Source organism: Epinephelus moara, chromosome 9 (genome assembly GCF_006386435.1).
Source record: "Epinephelus moara isolate mb chromosome 9, YSFRI_EMoa_1.0, whole genome shotgun sequence".
Classification (NCBI taxonomy): Eukaryota; Metazoa; Chordata; class Actinopteri; order Perciformes; family Serranidae; genus Epinephelus; species Epinephelus moara.
The window spans coordinates 22,095,734-22,114,820 of record NC_065514.1 but is presented as its reverse complement, the minus strand read 5'-3'; the positions used below and the strand labels follow the sequence as shown (position 1 = coordinate 22,114,820).

Here is a 19,087-nt window from a genome sequence, read left to right as displayed (position 1 = left end):
ACAAGAAATTTACATAGAACAAATCAGGGCTAAATACAAAAGACAAAAGCAGCAATGGTGGAAATGATGCCAAAATACAATCAAATACAAAAAAGCAATAAAGGTGCCGTTATACTAAAAATAATATTTTTAAAACAAGAAGGCCACAAAAACAAAATGAAGAAACAATCAGGTAAACACATAAGGAGCACAAAAGAGCAAGGTAAGACACACTTAAAGAGCAATGACCTAGGTAGAGATGTATCCATTTTTTGAAATTATTCAAATTTTCCATGCAAGGTGGAACAGAAAATATTCCAGTCCTGTAAATCTGTAAATGTTATCACGTTACTCACATTAGTGCAAGGTCTGACTATGACATTTAATGCTTCTCTCATCTCGCCACACCATACTTGACTACATTTCAGTCAGGAACACCTTAGTCAAAGAAAACTTTATTTCCATTTGCAGTATTATATTTGGCGGTATGGCTCTGTTCTGGGGCCTCTCTGGGAAGCTGGGAAGTACAAAATAGCGCTTTTTCAAGGGCGGCGACGTTGACGCACGTCGAGCCGCCACCGGTGTGGGTTTGTAAATAGAAAATAATGGGGGCGGCTGTTTTGACGCGCGTCGTACGCCGCCGGTGTGTTTTGGCCTTAAGGCAGGGAGAGCAGCAGCAAAGACCCCCTGGGAACAGAACAGAGCAGCATCAGTGACAAACAGAAATGACACTGATAAGTCAGACACAACATGAAAAGGTGGAGCTGGGGTGGAGGCAGGTTGCAAAGCAGCTTGCAGAGGAAGCAGCAACAGTAGGCAGGCCAGAGCAGTTTAAATAGGGCACCTTGAATGAGATTCACCATTTGGTTGCATAGAAAATCATCATGTGATCTATCAGCTACTACATCGTGTCCTGCCTGACCTAACGCTATGCTCAATTTTTGGTTTCTAAAAATACGAACAGAGTGGTCTATCTTTTTTTTCCTGCTCTCTGATTCTGAGCTGTCAGACGCCATCAGTCAGCTGACTGGCCTCACTGCTGTCACCTGACTTAAGTCAATTATGGTTTCATTTTGCCGTCTGTAGTCACTTTAACTCACTTTTATTCTGTTTAATGGCGCACTAGCTACAGATATAAAATACATTGACGGGTCTGTGTCATGGTAGCCGATTTATTTTAGAGAGATATAACAGTTACAACGCTAGTTAGCTACTTTAGCTAATTTAAGCTATTCGGTTTCTTGCTAGCATTTCTCAGCCTGGACCTCAGCCTTACTCTGTTTGCTCAATTTGATTTTTGTCAAAGGGTCGCGTTTGATAATACCACTATGATAGCTAAATCCTTTCATCTAAGCTGACCTTCCTCACTTTGATCAATGGGTGGCGCCAACATATCATGCATCAGAGTCGGAGCAGTCAACCCACGTGTAGTCACTTCCTGTTAGGGGGGAGTCCTGATTAACACACGGGAATATCTGTTTTGGAGTGTTTTTAAGCTATGGATGAATTACCTGCGGATCTTAAAGCCTTTCTTCTGAACCACCCGTTTCTTCAGCTTACAGATGCCAAAAAGGTTAGCGAGCTAACTGCACCAAATTTCACGAAACACACTGTGCAATGTGATGCTAGCTGTGATGCTAATGTATATCATGAGGGCTGTGAAGTGTTGTGGTGGCTGGCTGCATGTGTTGGCTGAACAGCCTGCAAATGATTAACAGGGTTATAGCTGCACCAAGCTAAACCACACGAGTAACACTACTAATTGTACAACATGTGTTGTTTGCAGATCAAATGCACTCTGAATGGCCATGAGTTTCCATGCAACCTCACAGAGATAGAGAAGTTCACTAAAGGGAAGAAGTATGAGAAGCTGAGTGCCGCAGCAGACTTCAACTACAGCCAGTATGAGCCACACATTGTACCAAGCACAAAACAAGCGTAAGAGAAACTCCTTCCTTATTTGATTTGCAGCAGTTGCATTAACTGTGATGGAAATGCCATAATTTGTTGCTCAGAAATAGACTGAATGAGTGAAGCTAATGTGCACCTGTCTAATGTGCTGTGTCTGATGCCTCCTGTCTGTTTCCCAGCAATCAGCTCTTCTGTAAGCTGACCCTAAGACACCTCAACCGGCAGCCTCATCATGTCTTGAGACATGTTAATGGGAAACGCTTCAAGAAAGCCCTCTCCAAATGTGAGTGTTATACCTCTCTACATATATACATGCATCATAGCTTTCTTCACAGGTTATTAAAGGTCTGGTGTCTAAGATTTAGGGGGATTTAGTGGCATCAAGTGGTAAGGACTGCAAATTGCAACCCCAAAGCCCAGCAAAATTCTGTCCGAACCCAACCTTCAGTGTGGCATATTTCAGCCCGAGCCCGATTAAAGCCTGACATTTTTCTTAACAAGCTTCTATGCAAGAACAAGAACCGGAGTCATTCTACAATTTTAATGTTCTTTATTTATGAAAATGGCTCCATAGTGGAAGAAGTGAACATATGCAATATGTCTGAGGACAGAACACACTCTCACATTCTTATACACTAGAAAATTACGCCAAGGCCTTAGGGTTTTAATTTAAGCACAATTTAGAGCAATATGTAAAACGTCCAGGGGGAACCAGTGTTGACAGTGTTACTAAAATAAATAAGCTTGACTAAAGACTTGGAACATGAACTTAATAACATATATCAAAACAAATAGCCCAGGATAACAAAATTAAAAGAAAACATCTATAAAAATAGATAAACAGAATCGATTAGTAGCCTCTGACCCTGGCTCTGAATCTGTATCGGTCGGCATCACTCAGCATGCCTTTGCAGAGTTGAAGTTCCTGTCTTTTTGCTGTCATATTAAAATAGAGTGTCACAAGCCCGGTTCGGTAAACTGTAATCACCTGAATCCAGTCGTCTTTTCACCTCCTCAGCATCCTGGGTTTGTTTTTTTCTGTCTCTCTCTATCTGACGGAAGGGGCGGGGCTATGGGGCTCTTGCATGTGTGTCCCTAATAAAGCCCAAACCCAACTTGAGCCTGTGAAATATGTGCGAAATAAGGCCCAACCTGACCCGAAATTCTTCGGTTCCTGACGGGTCCTGTTAGGTTCGGGCGCAGATCTCAAGCTCTACTTCTGCTGGTTGGATTTCCTTCAGTGTTCACTGTTCAGAGGGGTTTTACCAGGAGTTGAGTTATCCACAGAGGTGTCTTCATCTCCAAAACAAACGGACCTGGGGCCTGTATCACGAAGCGAGATCAACCTTTCCTGGGTTGACTAACCCTAACAGTGGCAATCAGGATAATCGGTATCACGACACTGGATATCAACTCGGTAACTCAACCCAGGGTTGCTTTATCAAGAACCGTGAACGCACACGCAGCGGACCAATCACAATCATGAGAGAAGCACAGCATCACTGAGCATCACTGAGCGTCCTCACTGAGCGTCCTCACTGAGCGTCCTCACAGAGCGCCGTATGTGAGGAAAAAAAAGTATTTCTCGTGAGGATCAGAGATTAATTCTACTAAAATATGAGGAGGAGAAAAGCAACATTACAGAAAAGGCCAACACCGTGGCAGCTGCAGGAGGAGGAAACATGCGTGGCAACGCATAACGGGATGAATAATGTTTAGTTTTAGTTTAGATTAGTTTATTTGCACATAATGTTAAAAACAGACAGTATAACATTTACAAGATTAAAAAAAGAAAAGTGCCGGAGAGGTTAGAAGCCACTAAAAGCTTATCAAAGAAATTCCCCTGTCAAAACATCAATGAAATCACATAATAGAGAAGAAAAAAAAACGGGTGAGGAAAGAAGGAATAGAGGAGGAGAGAGGGAAAAATCAAGACAACACAAGGCAGCAAATAAAATGATGTGTAGGTTAAATGACTCATCACTGGTTCAAGTAGCTACAGTACCTGTACCTGTACATCTGACACTGATCACACCCTTGAATCCCATGAAATCAATGCTGCGCAGATGAATTGCGTGTATTACAATTATCGTCTAACATCATTGCGTCTGATAAATTGGTCTTCTTTGTCATAACGTTATATATGCTACAATAAAGCTTAAAGCTGACGCCACAATTAAATCATATCAACACCAAATTGATAGTCTGAATAAAATCATCCTGATATTGAGCTGTGTTAGAAATTAACAGCTGCGCAAAAATATTATCTTTAACAGGGATCATTTCCTCCAACAACAAAAAAATGTTGGCATTAATTAATGGTGCTATTAAGTGTCCACAAATGATCTCCTTTTTGAACAATCTTTTCATTGTCTGTTGTTGTTGCTTTCTTTTCTTTTTTAATGTTCAAAATAAACTTTCAAATCAAAATCAATCAAATTAATTAAACTTCCCGTCATGACTGGGCTGCATTTCTGCCAGCGGAGTCAATTTTTTCCAAACAGCTGATTGGCCAGTGGGTGGTGCTTTTTATAGGATCAGATTCAACCCTGATCTTACCCTGCTCCGGAGCAGGATATCCCTTCAGAGTAAATTACCATGGTGATCTACCCCGATAAGAACTGAACCAGCTTCATGAGACCGAAAACCCAGGGTTAACCCTGAAGTTACCTCGCTAAGACAAAATCCTGCTTCGTGATGCAGGTGATTAAAACTGATTAAAAACACTGAAAAATAGAAGCTTCATGTTTCAGATCAGTGTTTCACCAACGCTGATGGGTCGTTAGCCTAGCACCTGCTAATGTGTGCTCCACTTTTCTTTCTGATAACTTAATCAGGAGCTGAATTATCCGCAGAGGTCTCTTCCTCTACAACACAAACATACCTAGTGATTTAAAGCAGTAAAAACACTGAGTAGAGCAGTTTCATGTTAAAAAGCAGTCCTTTTCTGACACTGCTCATCACAGAGTGGTCGCTAACTACAGTGGCATGCGTGAAAATGCAGATGGCTCTATTTAAAGCCAGTGTTTGGTTTGTCTGCTCTGGGCAACTGTTGAAATATGGTGATCTCTGTGAATGAGGACCTGCTCCTGTAGATATGTGCAGCTCATTCTAAGGTAACAAAAAATACAACAATTATTATTTTCAGGTGATTATACACCAAAGAAAACACACTTATTATATCATATTCCATTTCTGCCAGTATATCCACCCAAATCCTACACACTGGATGTTAAACTAGGGGGTTTAGCATGCCTTTTGAACAGAGGGGATGTTATATAACTCAAGAACAAAGTCACATAGGCGTTTAGTGTGATACTCATCACACAGGAAGGAAATAAAACCTATCTGGTGCATATCAGCTGATAAAAATGTGTTTCAGTGGTAATACATTTCTGCTGAACATAATCACTCTAAATCTGCTTGCCCAACATTTTTTGAAATACATTTTGCTTTTGTTGAATTCATTAAATCACAAACACCTGCATCAATTTAATTTCTTAAAAAAAAAAAAAGTATAAACCAATAACTCTGTCATCCCCACTTCACCCAGGCAGTTATCTAGTCATAATATTCACATGAAGTTTTAATTTCACACTGATGGACTTCTACAAGGGTTCCTACCCAGTATGGAAAGTTTTAGTAGTTTTCAAGTCTGGATAAATCTGAAAAAAAGGAAAGATTATGGAAGAATATTTGTTTTTATAGACTTTTGCCCTTATTTAACTTTCTTAAATGTAAAATTCAGAGTTTCTAAAAATAGATTACTCATACAAGCAGAGTGTTTGTCATGGTGTTTGGAGCAGGCAGCCTGCACAGCCAAAATGTAGTTATCAGAAAAGTAAACATCCTTTCTGTGTAAGGAAGCCATGTCTTTATGGCTGCTGTCTTCGTCGTTTCCATGGACACAATGAGAAAAAAAGGCTGCACAGATGCTGTGAAAATTAAATTATATAACTATTTCAGCTCATTTTTGCTTCTTATTTATACAAGAGACAAAAGTATGGGGTGAACAGTTATATAATATTATTTATTCAAAATGTGAAGGGAAAATGATACGAGTATAGATAGCACCGGTTGGCTTACTTCCTCTTTGGGCAGACATTTCACAGTGGACCATCGTCCAACTTTCTGCCTCAGAATATGGACTGCATGGTCACAATGGGCCAAATATGGTCTGGAAATTCTGGAAAAATCTGGAATTTTGAAATGAAAAATGAGTAGAAACCCTGTTCAACATCTGTAGTGTTGCTTCAGCTCTTATCAGTGTTGCCATTGTACCTTGGTCCTCCAATACTCCCTGATGATGTTACTTAACTTTTATGATGCCATTGTTTGCAGATATATACTGTATGTACAGTCCATGTAATACACAGCGGTTACAGTGGACAGTTCACACTGTCAACTTGATCACTGACATGCCTGTCTCCATCCTGCTCCAGATGAAGAGTGTGTGAAGCAAGGGATTGAATTCGTCCCAGCTAGACTCAAACAGAAAAAGCCCAAAGACACTGGAGAGGAGGTCAATCACGGGAGGCCCTCAAAACATGGGAACAGCTCGTGGGAGCCCTCATCCAGTGACGAGGATCATAGTGACTCAGAAGACAGCATGAGTGACCTCTATCCACGTCAGTATCCCCTGCACACACTGTAGATGCCTTTGTCCACCTCTGTTATGGTTGTCACATCTAACTGTGTGTCATGGAAGTCCAATTAACTGTTTAACAAACACAGTGTCTATCGGAAGATTAGGCTTGTAGGATTGCTGTTTTACTTTGCTTAAACACCGTGTCGTGTGTTCCCACAGCAACAATATTCACTTTAAAAAACCAGGCGGAAGAAGGTAAAGAGGGTGACGGGGATGAAGAGGAAGACGACTTCCAAACAGATGAAGAGGAAGAAATGGAGGTGGATAAGCCGGCGCTGCAGAAACGCAAGAAGGTCTTTAGAAAATTGAAATGGAATCCAATCAATGTTAATAGCTGGCACTGATGAAATGTTGTTCTCCTTGACTGACATTGCTGTTCTGTCTCTCAGGTCCAGGGCGGAGGTTTTCAGAAGAAATTCAGAAATAACCACTGGAAATCAGGGCGTAAGAAACATGGGAAAGTGCCGAATGGAAAGTAAAAAGCAAAACCAAATATGTACAGTATTTTTATACCTGGTAGTTTGTCAGGGAGCAACACTGCACTTCCAGTTTGGAGTCGTACTCCTGTTTGATCCAGCCTGACCTTTTGTATATGTGAACATCCGTTTCATATTTTCCGCGTATGAAAGGTGTCCGTTTTCTGAGCTGTGATGTTGCACAGCTCAGACGAGACTGGTTTACATGAAGTGGAAAATGTGTTAGTGGCAGTAAACACATAATTTTAACTGGATAAGTTGTATTGTCTGGTTGCAACCAAGTGTGCAAGTATAAAATACATCTCAATTTGGATTTGCAAACATTGTCTGTGTTTTTATTTATTTACCATCATTGCCTATAAAATGGATGAAAGGGGGAAGATGTTTACCGACAGTAGCTATTGCAGCCGCTAACCTATAATCATTTGACAGAAAAGTGCTGTTCTGAAAAGGCATTTTATGACTTGTCACTTTCCAAGAGGAAACCGTAGCCTGACATGCATCTACTTTCTGTGTATCTATTGCATGGTATTTTATACAGAATGCATTTTACTGTTTCATAAACAGAGGTGGTGTAGACACACGCAGAGGACTGTATAAGAAAGTGGCTGAAGGTACAGCATGGAAAAATAACCACTTTACTTTGCAGTAGCAGGTAATTGCTGATGTAGCCAGCAAACAGTTTTGACAGCTACATCAGCAATTACATCAGACAGACTGTCAAGAAGCTTTTATGCTGTAGATAAAAGCTCCTCCAGTGCCTTCATAAACATTTTTACCCAGGATGGACAGATTTTTCTGCAAAAAATTTCAAGACGGTCATGACTTTGTGGCTCCAACCAGTCACTGCAACAAGTTGTCAGTGATGTATTCTTCTAAGTTCATGTGTACTTAAAAAATTTTGTGTAACTACATTTCTTCCAAGCCAAATGTTAAGAGTAAGTCATGTACATTGTGCAGAACACATAATACTTAATGCATTTAAACAACAGCAGTTGACATGGTGTTTCAGTGGACCACTGCATGTGGTGGGCTAACAGGGAACACTCACAAGTTAAAAGACTTTCTCCAAGTCTTTGGTCTCAGCAATTAACGAGCCATGTGGCCTCTTTTACACCTCCATCCCTTTTCCCTTCATGTAACTCTGCTCTTTCATGGCAGTTGTGTTCATTATCCTCTCACCACGCCAACATCAGTGAGTAAATGAGAACAATAAATAGATAGCTGAAGGCAAAAAGTTCATAAGCGTTAATGCTCAGTTATTGTTTGACCTTTGTAGACATGGGTGACACAACAGGGACTTGTCTCTAGACCAGGAGGGTGGTGTCCTCATCCAAGGGGCACACTGAGACACTATATAGTCAGTGAGAGTGAAAGATTTCAACCCAACAGTATGGGGAATTATAGACAGACATGTTAGTTTTCTCCATCGTCATTATCAAAACCCAAAAATAAGATTAGGTTAGAAAGCTTCATTAATGTCATATGGGGAAACACATTTGTCACCAGGAGCAACTTGTACAGACAAGAAACCCAACAAATATGAATGCATGAAACAACAAATGACAAAATAAAAAGAGATTTGAGATACAGTCAACAGCTAGGACTACATCTAAAAGTGATCATTAAAGAATTTGGCCACTGCTGAAATAAAAAGACCTGCTCAGCTGTTCAGGAGAACACAGAGGCATCCTGAGTCACTTACTGAATGAGCTTCTGAGTCCATTAAGACCACAGTGTGATGGATCACCTTCATAATACAGAAATGTTTTTAGTTTGGCCCTTGTTCTCTTTGCTAAATGCTGGAATATCTGCCTCCAGTACAGTTTCAGAGCTTTGTAGGATTAATGGCGAGGAGAGATAACGCTGCCTCGACACTTTATCAAGAATATTTATGTTGGTTCTCACTCACCTGTGTATGTACTGTATGCACAGTTCGTGTTAAGTGTTTTGTCTAGTCTTAGAGATAAAATGTGAGGATTAAGTTGTTAAACACAACAGAAAACCATACTTTTGCAGGCTGAAGGTTGTGTGATATTAAAGCTTCTGTATTTATTTGTTTTACCTGTTTTGTGATTTGTTTAAGTAGTGCAGCTCCTACTTACATGAAAAAAACAACCCTTTTTTTATATAATGTATTCATTCATTTATTAATGCATTTAGTAATTTTTTTAAGTCCATGAGGTGCACGCAAATTCTGAACCCATAATAATCATAATTTAAATGCACTTCAGAATCAGAATTAGGTTTATTGCCAAGTTTTAGGATATATAAGTATGAAGTGACTTTCATCTGCAAAATGTTACTAAGAGACACATACCAACCAGGAAGAGAGTCAGAATGACCATAAAGAAACATAAAACAACTAAGAAGAGACATATAACAACTGCTGAAGATGTAAAACAGTTGCAACAATGGAAAGGGGGACTACAAAGTGTACACAAAATGACTACAGAGATGCAAAGCATCTACAAAGAGACTCAAAATGACCACAAAGCAATATATGACTACAAAGAGACACACGATACCGAAAAGGGGGACCATAGAGCGAGACAAAACCACTATGGAGATGCTAAGCAACTTCAAAGAGACTCAAAATAACCACAGAGACACAAAATTATTACGAAGAGATGAAAAGCAACTACAAAGAGACCCAAAATCACTGTGAGACAAAGAAAGAAAGAACAAAAGAAGGGGCTGAACAACTTTAAAATCTGTTTTTCTTGCTGCTATGTAGTAGAGGTGGTGGGGCCCATTGTCCCATAATTCTCCAATGAAAAAAGGAAATTGTCTTGGTATCTTGGTGCATAACAATAAACCGCAAGAGAGAAGGAAAACAAGTACTCATAAATATAAACGTTAATAGAAAAGTGTATAGTTGATTATATGATAATTATATCAAATTACATGTGAAATATGTGTTTTAAATTAAGAGAGCTGTGCAGATTGTAGTAGTCAGTAAAAATGAAACCATCTTTTAAAAGCTGCTCACATGACAGTGTGCAGCTGTTGAAGGCTTGTTCATGAACATGTCTCACAGTTAAAGGTGAAAAATGAACACAGGTGAGTTGAAAGTTTAATTTTGTGCTACTTTTCAAGTGTAAACCCCCTGTACACCTCTGTGTAGCTGTGTCAAGCCCCCGGACGGATCAGTATACGTGGCATACAGCGGTTGCAGTACCATGTAGGGGGGCTCTGTGTCTCTCGTCAAATCGCGGGGCATTGTGGGGCGGAGGCGGCCTTTCTCTCTGCGTCCACAGGCGGTCGGGAAATCTTCAAGTAAATAACGTTAACGGGGGGAGGAGCAGTCCGAGGGCAGCCTGCGAAAAACCCAACACATCTAAACTGTGTTGCGCTGAGCTTAAATTATTAAAAATCGTAATATTAGAGAAATATGGGGCAGGAGGATCTCATGAACACAGCCGAAGACGTGGCGGACCAGGTAACTTCAATTTCTAGCACGGCAGTTGTTAACGCTAGCCGCTGTTAGCATGCTAGCTGCTAACTAGTCTGTGTCAGAATGAGCTAGGCTCTTCAGTGTTTCCTTTAGCGTTGTGACGGCTTTAAATATTGTTTCAACACGTCCACGGTAGCTTGTTGACAGCATTAACATAACCTTGGATTAATGTGATAGCTAATTAACTCGTGTTTTACAATGACAAATGGTTAAGGTGTTTGGTGCTGTCATGTGTCTCCAGATGGATTAGCTAGCATTATTAATTTACACCGACAAAGTGAAACTAACATCTGTTTGGCACCGACCAACCAAACTAACGTTAACAGGTATACATAATGGATGTGTGCCTAATTGTGCCAGCTAGTTAGCTTGTCTGTATCCCTTGGTTTGTGAAGTGTAGCTCAGCCAGACAGTGCCAGACAGCAGTTGTGAAATCACTCCCAAGTTATTAGCTAACACTTACTGCTCATATTGTGTTTAGCACCACAGTTGCTTGGCATTGCTTTTGGCCAAGTGTTACAGGGTATCTGTAAATTGGAGAGCATTTGGTTTTCTGTAACTTAGCATCTGCATGTGGCCTTGACAGAGCTGCTTCATCACACAGCTCACCCAAAAACTGGACATGAGTTGTACCCTCACATTATCATACATGCTACAGCTGCCTTCCTGTAGTTATATCTGTTTTTCTGAGGTGTTTTTGCTGCACTTACATGAGTACAGGCAGTTCACTCATCTACAAGAGCTGAGCTGAGATGTAAAGATTAGATGTGAGGTCTGCCTCTGATCCATGTTCCTGTGTAGACTGTGAAAAGCCCATGAGATGTGTTTTATTGTGTCTTGTGCTTTCTGCTCATCGAGAAGTTACTGTAGTCTGGCTCATAAGAGGCATGTGTGCTGTAGTGTTGTGTGCTGGGTTCATGGCCTTGTGTTTTTGCAGGACATACCAAACTTTTAATGTTGGCTCTCACCTTGGGGAAGGACTGTCAGTTCAAACATGAAGTCCTGGAGGCAGTTCAGTGTATGTTTATAGCAGCTGTGTTGACCGAAGTTAGCCCACATACCCAAAAAATGCACCACTTCCTTAATCTAATTACAACTGATTGATTTATACACTCCTTTCACACATGCTGTTTATTGTAACGCATTAAGAAAGGGGAACCTTGGTTGTCTTGCTTTGCTTGCTTTTTAAGTAACTCTGCTGACAGCACATCCCTCACTACGGGGTCCTGAAACATGCTACTTACACATTACTCCACAAAATGGTCTATTTCGAGGCTGTTGCAGCGACCTTGGGCTTGTTCGGATTGGCTCCCACTTGGTCCATTCATGTCCCACATAGCAGTCATAGTGGGAGTTGGTGGATGCTGATAGGCTGCCGAGGTCTGACAGTGCTGATGTGGACTGCTGAGTAGGCGGGGTGTGGGGCAGGTCACTGCACCTCTTCTGTGTCACTGTAGTAACTGAGGATCCGTTCATGAAACATGTTTGAGGGAGGATTGTGGTCGAGTTTCTTTTCTTGCTTAAACATTCAGCGACTCATAATAATACAATAAGCCATTTAGGATTAGTACAGGGAGGCTCAGGCCTGTTATTGTCTTGAGAGTTGTGGACCACAACAGAACTCCCACCATGCACATACTTTGCCATCTTACACTTTTGAAATCAGTTCATTTTGTTCAAACCTGTTATGTGATCACTTGGTTTACCTTTGTAGCTCTCGTTTTTTTGCTTGAATATGTAACATGAGTATCTGGAGGGGTTAGAACATCATGTACAGTATGACCTCTTTTTTGTTTTTAAAGATTTTCTAGAGAGTTGTTGTTGTACTGATGGCAGCTAAAGCTGCCTGACTAGTCTAGTCTTAAAAATGGAAAACAGAAAAAACAACCCAGATCAAATATGATCTACACTGTGTACATACTTAATGCACATTTACTCACTAAAACAAAGTAAAAACTCGCTCCACAGGTAGCTCCAACTGCCATAGCTTCAGGTGATTGCGTACTCTTTCTCCTACTGTACAAGGGCTCACACTATTTCAGTAGGACTGCTTTGGGATTTAAGCAAAGCCTATCCAAGGCTGCAATTCAGCGTTACATGAGTACTGTTTCGACAGTCACTTATCATGGCAATTGCATTCAAATGACTAGTGGGTTGATTCCTATCCTTATGTAAATAATAATTAGTAGCAGACAGTCCTGATGACTTCTTTTCTTTCACGTAATTTTAGACTCTGAGATCTGTCTGAGAAGCAGGTCAGAATATTATTGTTTATGGGACTTTTGTTTAAATTCACTTGTGTTACAGCTAACTGACCCAGTTTTGTTGTTGTAAGTGAGAGCAGGAACGCCTCAGAAACCACATCCTTTGATTTTTCTTTTTTGCACTTCAGGCTACCCTTTTTCTTGTCAATCATATATCCTCTTTCTCCTCTCTGTTGCCCAGTTCCTGCGGGTAACCAAACAGTACCTGCCCCACCTGGCACGTCTGTGTCTCATCAGCACCTTCCTGGAAGACGGCATCCGCATGTGGTTCCAGTGGAACGAACAGAGAGACTACATCGAGGCTACGTGGAGCTGTGGCTACTTCCTGGCGACATGCTTTGTGCTGCTTAACCTCATAGGACAGCTGGGTAAGTGATTGAAAGGGGGTGAGAGGAATCAACTCAGATTTTATCATAGTAGGAAATAACATGTTTTTGTAACATTACTGGATGGTTTGTGACAAAAAAGAGTGAGTCAAATTGGTGACCAAAGCAGGTGGCTTTAAAAGTGCTACTATTATGAGATGGACAAATCAGTTAAGGCTGTTTGTGTTTTTAATGTTTATTTGAAACAGGGAAGCTAAAAGCATCAACAAAATGCTAAATATCAGTATAACAAAACAGGTAAAGATGTATGACAAGTTTAAAAGTGTGCTCAGTGCATTTCTGCCACGTTTTGTCAGAAAGTTGTGTAATACACACTAACACAGTGAACCTCTGGGTTATAAACCATCTTACTGATTAGAAGGGTCAGGGGAGACTGACAAGACTTGTTGAAGGAAGCCGAGAGGCAGTCCAGTTGTCCCCAAATCAGTTAAGTTTTGCAGTGTATGCAAAAACGCACCCCATAGTTCCTTGAACTCTGAAGCATATTGGCTGTAAGAGCAGCACGCTGATGAAGGCATCACCCAGCAGACGACATGTCAGGTAGATGTCAAGTTCCATTGTAGTCATGTAAGAACCACAGTATGAAGCTACAATGAGTCAGACAGTCAGAGTTTGGCATAATGAATCCATGGACCTGCCCTGCCATGTTTTGTTTACCAAATGAAATGATCATACGTCTTGTTGCAGACAAATCAGCACCCACAACACAGTGCGGCTGTCCTCTTAAAGGAGTACTTCACCCACTAAATGACCATTTGTATATCACTTACACACCCCGTGTAACGTTCATTAACGTTTTCAATTCATTAAGAAAATTTTGTTTTTCTTGGATGCCTTCATGGTGAACGAAGAATCCAAAAAAGGTGAACATTCTTCATGAAATGAAGTCATTAGGCTCAGTGTTTAACAACAGCAAAACGGAAAAAAAAACATCCATTTACAAACTCTCACACAACTCGTGCAGTAAAATCCAAGTCTCATTTATCCAGTCTTATGCTCAGTACTTCTCAAACACATGCATTTTTGCTAAAAACTTCACAATCAGCCTCATCAAAGGCTGAGTAGCGTGCTTGGACGTGCACGTATGTTTGAATTCTGCTCAAGCAGAGCTCGTATGCATGCATGTGCTCAGGCACGCCCAGGGTGCACTACTCATAGGCAGGAGTGTTTTTATACTGTAACATTTTAGTAAACTACATGTGTTTGGGACGTACTGAGTGTAAGACTGGATAAAGGAGAATTGTATTATACTACGCAAGTCATGTGAATGTTTGTAAATGGACATTTTGATAAAGTTTTGCTGTTGTTAAACACAGAGCCTAGTGACTACAATTTATCAAGAATTTTCTCTGTTGTTGGAGCCTTCATTCACTGTGGAGTCATAAGAGATTCAAGGTAACATGTGGTAAGTTAATCATATACAAATGGACATTTTGTGGGTGAAGTATTCTTTTGATAAGCCTGATACTGTAAACTGTGTAACTTTCTTGCAAAAAACACAGTATGCACAAGCAAGTGAAATTCATTGTTTGACTTAAACAAAAACAAAAATGATAGTAATTATGGCAAATCATAGCTCATGATGGCATTTGTCATTGTAAAAAGGAAAATGGAAAATAAAACCTAGTGTGTTGTGAACATAATGACCATAACGTGCCTGTAATATCTTTTTTCTAACAGGTGGTTGTGTCCTCATCCTCAGTAGAAATTTTGTACAGTATGCCTGCTTTGGACTATTTGGCATCATAGCGCTACAGGTGAGAACAAATTTATTGTAATTACATTTTTAATGTGCACAAATAATATTTCTTTGTAGCTGATCTGGAGTGTCTTTTTTTCCCCCACCAGACTGTTGCATACAGCATTTTATGGGACCTCAAATTTTTGATGAGGTAAGTGTCACTCTGTTAAGGTTTAAAGTGCAGCACAAAACAGTGGAATATCTGTATCAGGCTGCTCCAGTTTATTGGCTCCTGAACATAATCGGCCACCAGGGATCATTGTATCAGTTACCCAATTAAAGTATATGTACAAATAAGTGGAAGAAAACGTGTGAGGCAGTTTGCTGAGGTCTGAAGCAGAATGTTATTTGTATAATGCTTGTTGAATCTCACACTGACAGGTGGTTTCTGATGTTCAGTTTTGAATTTCACTGGTAATGATCATAGATTGGAACTATCTTAATTAATTTGACAGCATGTCGTGCCCTTTCTGCCGCAGTAAATGTGAATTTGCCATTGTAGTAAAAGAGAAAGCATCTCAGTTGTCAAGCAGACACCAACAATTACTGTGAACACGGCCTATGATTTATGTAAACATCAACAGGCAAGATGAGTCATCGACCACTGGAGATATTCCTTAAATATGGGCATATGTTGTAGTATTTCTGTTTCTGCATTCTGTGTATTTTTTTATTTATGTGCTGTTGGTTGTTAAAGACAAGGTGAGCAATCAGTAAGCTGATTAAAAAAAGATGCCACGTTTGATTACTGATGCATAATTTAATGAATTTAAATACCAGATTTGAAATTCCAAAAACAAAATAAACTGTGTTGTGAAAGGCACTTTTCGTTTTATGATTAAATAGGTTATTAAAAACAAAACAGATTCATTCATTAAAATTAAAAACATAGACTGAAACCATACTGAACAGCCTCATTTCACTCTTAAATAAGGTCATGATCAGCCTCAGCAAACCCGACTGTACTGTATGCACCAAGACATTTTACTGCTCGTCTGACTGCGTGTCTGACAGGCACTGTCCAAAAATAACCATCCTCTCTCCTCTCCCAGAAACCTTGCCCTCGGAGGTGGTCTGCTCCTGCTGTTGGCCGAGTCTCGTTCGGAAGGAAAAAGCATGTTTGCCGGAGTCCCCTCCATGGGAGAGAGCTCGCCAAAGCAGTACATGCAGCTGGGTGGTCGAGTACTGCTAGTGCTCATGTTCATGACTCTGCTGCACTTTGACTCCAACTTCTTCTCTGTGAGTACACGACAACATAAACCCTCATTTAACACAGATGGACATTTCATCCATAAAGGGGACCTGTTATGCTCTTTCTCATTTTCTGTCATGTATATGTATATATGTAATGTCACAGATTTCTTTATATGGCCATCTGCTCCGGGCACATCACTGCATATGTTTACATTACACAGCCCACACTGCTACTTGTAGCTACATGCTAACATCAGGGAAACATGTAATCTTTGTTGCTGATAAGGGCTGCCCCTTGAAAGTTGGAGATTCAAATCGTCAGTAGGAAACCCCTCAGTCAGAGATAACTTCAGCAGTTTTTTTTTTTTTTCTTTTTGTAGGGATGCACCGAAATGAAAATTTGTGGCTGAAGCCAAATAATATTAAAGGCTTGGCCGAATACCTAATATCGTTGTTTAGTTTTTCATTAGTTTTTGCAGATGAACCCCCTCCAGATTAGTGTTGTCACAGTACCAAAATTAGGACCCACTGTACGATACCAATGAAAATATAACGGTTCTGAGTAGTATCACGATACCACAGCGAAAATGAGGCAGATGTGCCTTTTGTCATTTATGAAAAGATAAATCACTTTTCTATAATACATCAATGATATTTCAATGGAATAAATTACTTATTGACTTATACTTCAAAAACAGCATCAATGAGTGATTAACATAGGGGGGATCAAAATAGAATAAATAAATAAAATAAAAATCAATCAGCCACCCTCCTCCCCTGACAAGTNCTGCTGGTGGTTGAAATCTGTAGGCTGCTCGCACAGCGTGCTGAATGATTTAAGCCTATTTTGCTCGCTCAAAAATATTTTTAGTCGCAAATGCGAGTGCAGTGAGGGACGGATCGCAACACTGCCGACATTTTACTCCGCGCGTCACGGCACGCTGTTTGATTGTGTTATCAAAACACGCCGCTATTCGGCCTTGCTTTTAACTTATTCCACCGAATACCGAATGTGTGTTTTTTTTGCAATATTCGGCCGAATATATTCGGTTACCGAATATTCGGTGCATCCCTATCTTTTTGGTTTGTTTGGGGTTTTTTGCTAGTTAGTGTGCAGTGCAGCGTACTTCTGGGGACGTTTTGTTCCCCAGATTTTGCTGCGGAGTGAGTGCTCTTGACTCTCACGCTTCTCTTTGGTACAGACAGCTGTGGCAAAGAGGAGGAGAAACTTTCTATCATAAGGCTCGGAAACAACATTATCTTCTCTCTCCTGCTTGGAAGTGATGAATTTACACCTCACAGATACTTAATATGACACAGTCTCTCACTTTTGTTTGATATCTGTTGTCGGCAAAAAATATTGTTGCACATTTCCGATGAATGCTCCGGTCTCAATGAACGTCCCACTGAGCCCCGTTCAAAGTTTAAAACTTTATATGGAAAAAAAAAAACCTGAATCGTTAAATATTTGTCTCAGACGAATCTGATTCAACTGAAAGAATTCTGAGACTGTTACAGCCCTATTACCTATGTTGTTTAATTTCTACCCAATTTCAGATCATTTTACAGCTGAAACATGTCCGCTTTGAAAGATTTTGGTTTAGAAGCTCTTACTAGTGATTTTTTTTTTTTTTTGCACTAAAAAGTGCAGCTGTACTCTGTTACAGTCTTTCTTGGACACAATGACGGTGCAGACAGTGTCCAAAATTAACTTTTTGATTCACTGGCCTAGGTGACAGGGAGATGAAAAATCCACATACCAAGCTTCTTCCCTTTTTTTTACCGGCCAAAATTATAAATTGCCTCTTCATGTCACATTGGTACATCTTATTGAGATAATCAGTTATTATGTTGAATATAAACTTAAAGAAGAGGTCAGAGCAAAATATGGAATAAGTTCCCTCTGATAAGCAGTTATGCAGTGTGTATGTCTTGAGCTTTTATTATGAAAGGTAAGATTAGAAGGAGTGAAGCTATAATGTGCTGCTGTTGACAGCATGAGAAGAACTAAAGAGTTTGCCATCTTGGCTCAGACTGTAGATCTTCCATGTTATTTTTTTATTACCATCATAAGTATGGACACAACTCATAACCCTTGGCTACACATTAGCGGTAGCTAGCAGCAGACCAGCAACAAGTGATACTTTAATGGATCAGCTGATGTCCCGTATGGTAAACAGTGTGGCAAAACTAGGAGTGCTCAAGATAGTCAGCTGATGGCACTGTAATGATGTGCATAAAACAAATCTGTAGTGTGTGCGTGTGCGTGTGCGTGTGTGTCTGTGTCTGTGTGTCTGTGTCACTGACAGCAGAGGAGCAACAGTGCAGTGTGTCCCTAAATGACACCAGAATGAGTGGAGATGCAACATGCTTTATTCTTGTATGTGACTGTTTTGGTACAAACACTTACCCATCAGTGTGGCATGTAGCCCTCTGAGATTTACTCGCCAAATTGAAAATCTGCCTGCATTTGGCGCTTGGTGGGTGTTCCTGGGTGCAGAGATGCCAAGAATGCAGATATGGATGACCCAAAAACACTGACCAGTCAAAGGAGACTAGGCTTTTTTGGGAGGGGAGCTTGAACAGACAGGTGCTAAAAGTGAACTAAAAGTGCACCTCTTCACTCACCTACTGTAACATTCTTCCACAGATCCTGCAGAACATGGTTGGAACTGCGCTCATCATACTGGTGGCCATCGGCTTCAAAACCAAGCTAGCGGCACTGACCCTCGTCGTGTGGCTTCTGGCCATCAACGTCTACTTCAACGCTTTCTGGACCGTCCCTGCCTACAAACCCATGCATGACTTCCTGAAGTACGACTTCTTCCAGACCACCTCCGTCATCGGTGGTCTGCTGTTGGTGGTGGCACTCGGACCCGGCGGAGTGTCCATGGATGAGAAAAAGAAGGAGTGGTAGGCAAACGGGGTAAAGATAGAGGATTGCACAGCACCACTAACTCCCCCCACCAACTGGGACACATGACCCTCCCTCTCTTCCCGTCCCCCCCCCCCCCCCCCCCATAACCTTTTT

At 40.7% G+C, this 19,087-nt stretch overlaps 2 protein-coding genes across 2 annotated transcripts; both read left to right on the top strand.

The window, feature by feature from the left end:
- The first annotated feature begins 1,043 nt into the window (after window positions 1–1,043).
- Window positions 1,044–7,329, top strand: surf2 (surfeit 2). The gene is made up of 6 exons (XM_050053723.1): window positions 1,044–1,552; window positions 1,766–1,917; window positions 2,070–2,173; window positions 6,333–6,518; window positions 6,698–6,831; window positions 6,928–7,329. Exons 1-6 carry the CDS (start codon window positions 1,478–1,480, stop codon window positions 7,015–7,017), a joined length of 741 nt encoding a protein of 246 aa, XP_049909680.1. The 5' UTR covers window positions 1,044–1,477; the 3' UTR covers window positions 7,018–7,329.
- A 2,910-nt stretch (window positions 7,330–10,239) lies between these two features.
- On the top strand, window positions 10,240–19,081 carry surf4 (surfeit 4). The gene is made up of 6 exons (XM_050053596.1): window positions 10,240–10,456; window positions 12,917–13,103; window positions 14,802–14,878; window positions 14,970–15,013; window positions 15,915–16,101; window positions 18,707–19,081. The coding sequence occupies exons 1-6, from the start codon at window positions 10,409–10,411 to the stop codon at window positions 18,971–18,973; spliced, it is 810 nt and encodes a 269-aa protein (XP_049909553.1). The 5' UTR covers window positions 10,240–10,408; the 3' UTR covers window positions 18,974–19,081.
- The last annotated feature ends 6 nt before the right edge of the window (window positions 19,082–19,087 follow it).

What these genes read in the sequence shown, in the direction of transcription:
- surf4 (XM_050053596.1), top strand. Translation starts at nt 10,409, where the DNA reads ATGGGGCAGGAGGATCTCATGAACACAGCCGAAGACGTGGCGGACCAG. An exon ending in CCGAAGACGTGGCGGACCAG is followed by an intron (nt 10,457 to 12,916) that starts GTAACTTCAATT and finishes TCTGTTGCCCAG; the next exon opens with TTCCTGCGGGTAACCAAACA. An exon ending in TAACCTCATAGGACAGCTGG is followed by an intron (nt 13,104 to 14,801) that starts GTAAGTGATTGA and finishes TTTTTCTAACAG; the next exon opens with GTGGTTGTGTCCTCATCCTC.
- surf2 (XM_050053723.1), top strand. Translation starts at nt 1,478, where the DNA reads ATGGATGAATTACCTGCGGATCTTAAAGCCTTTCTTCTGAACCACCCG. An exon ending in GTACCAAGCACAAAACAAGC is followed by an intron (nt 1,918 to 2,069) that starts GTAAGAGAAACT and finishes TCTGTTTCCCAG; the next exon opens with CAATCAGCTCTTCTGTAAGC. An exon ending in CGCTGCAGAAACGCAAGAAG is followed by an intron (nt 6,832 to 6,927) that starts GTCTTTAGAAAA and finishes TCTGTCTCTCAG; the next exon opens with GTCCAGGGCGGAGGTTTTCA.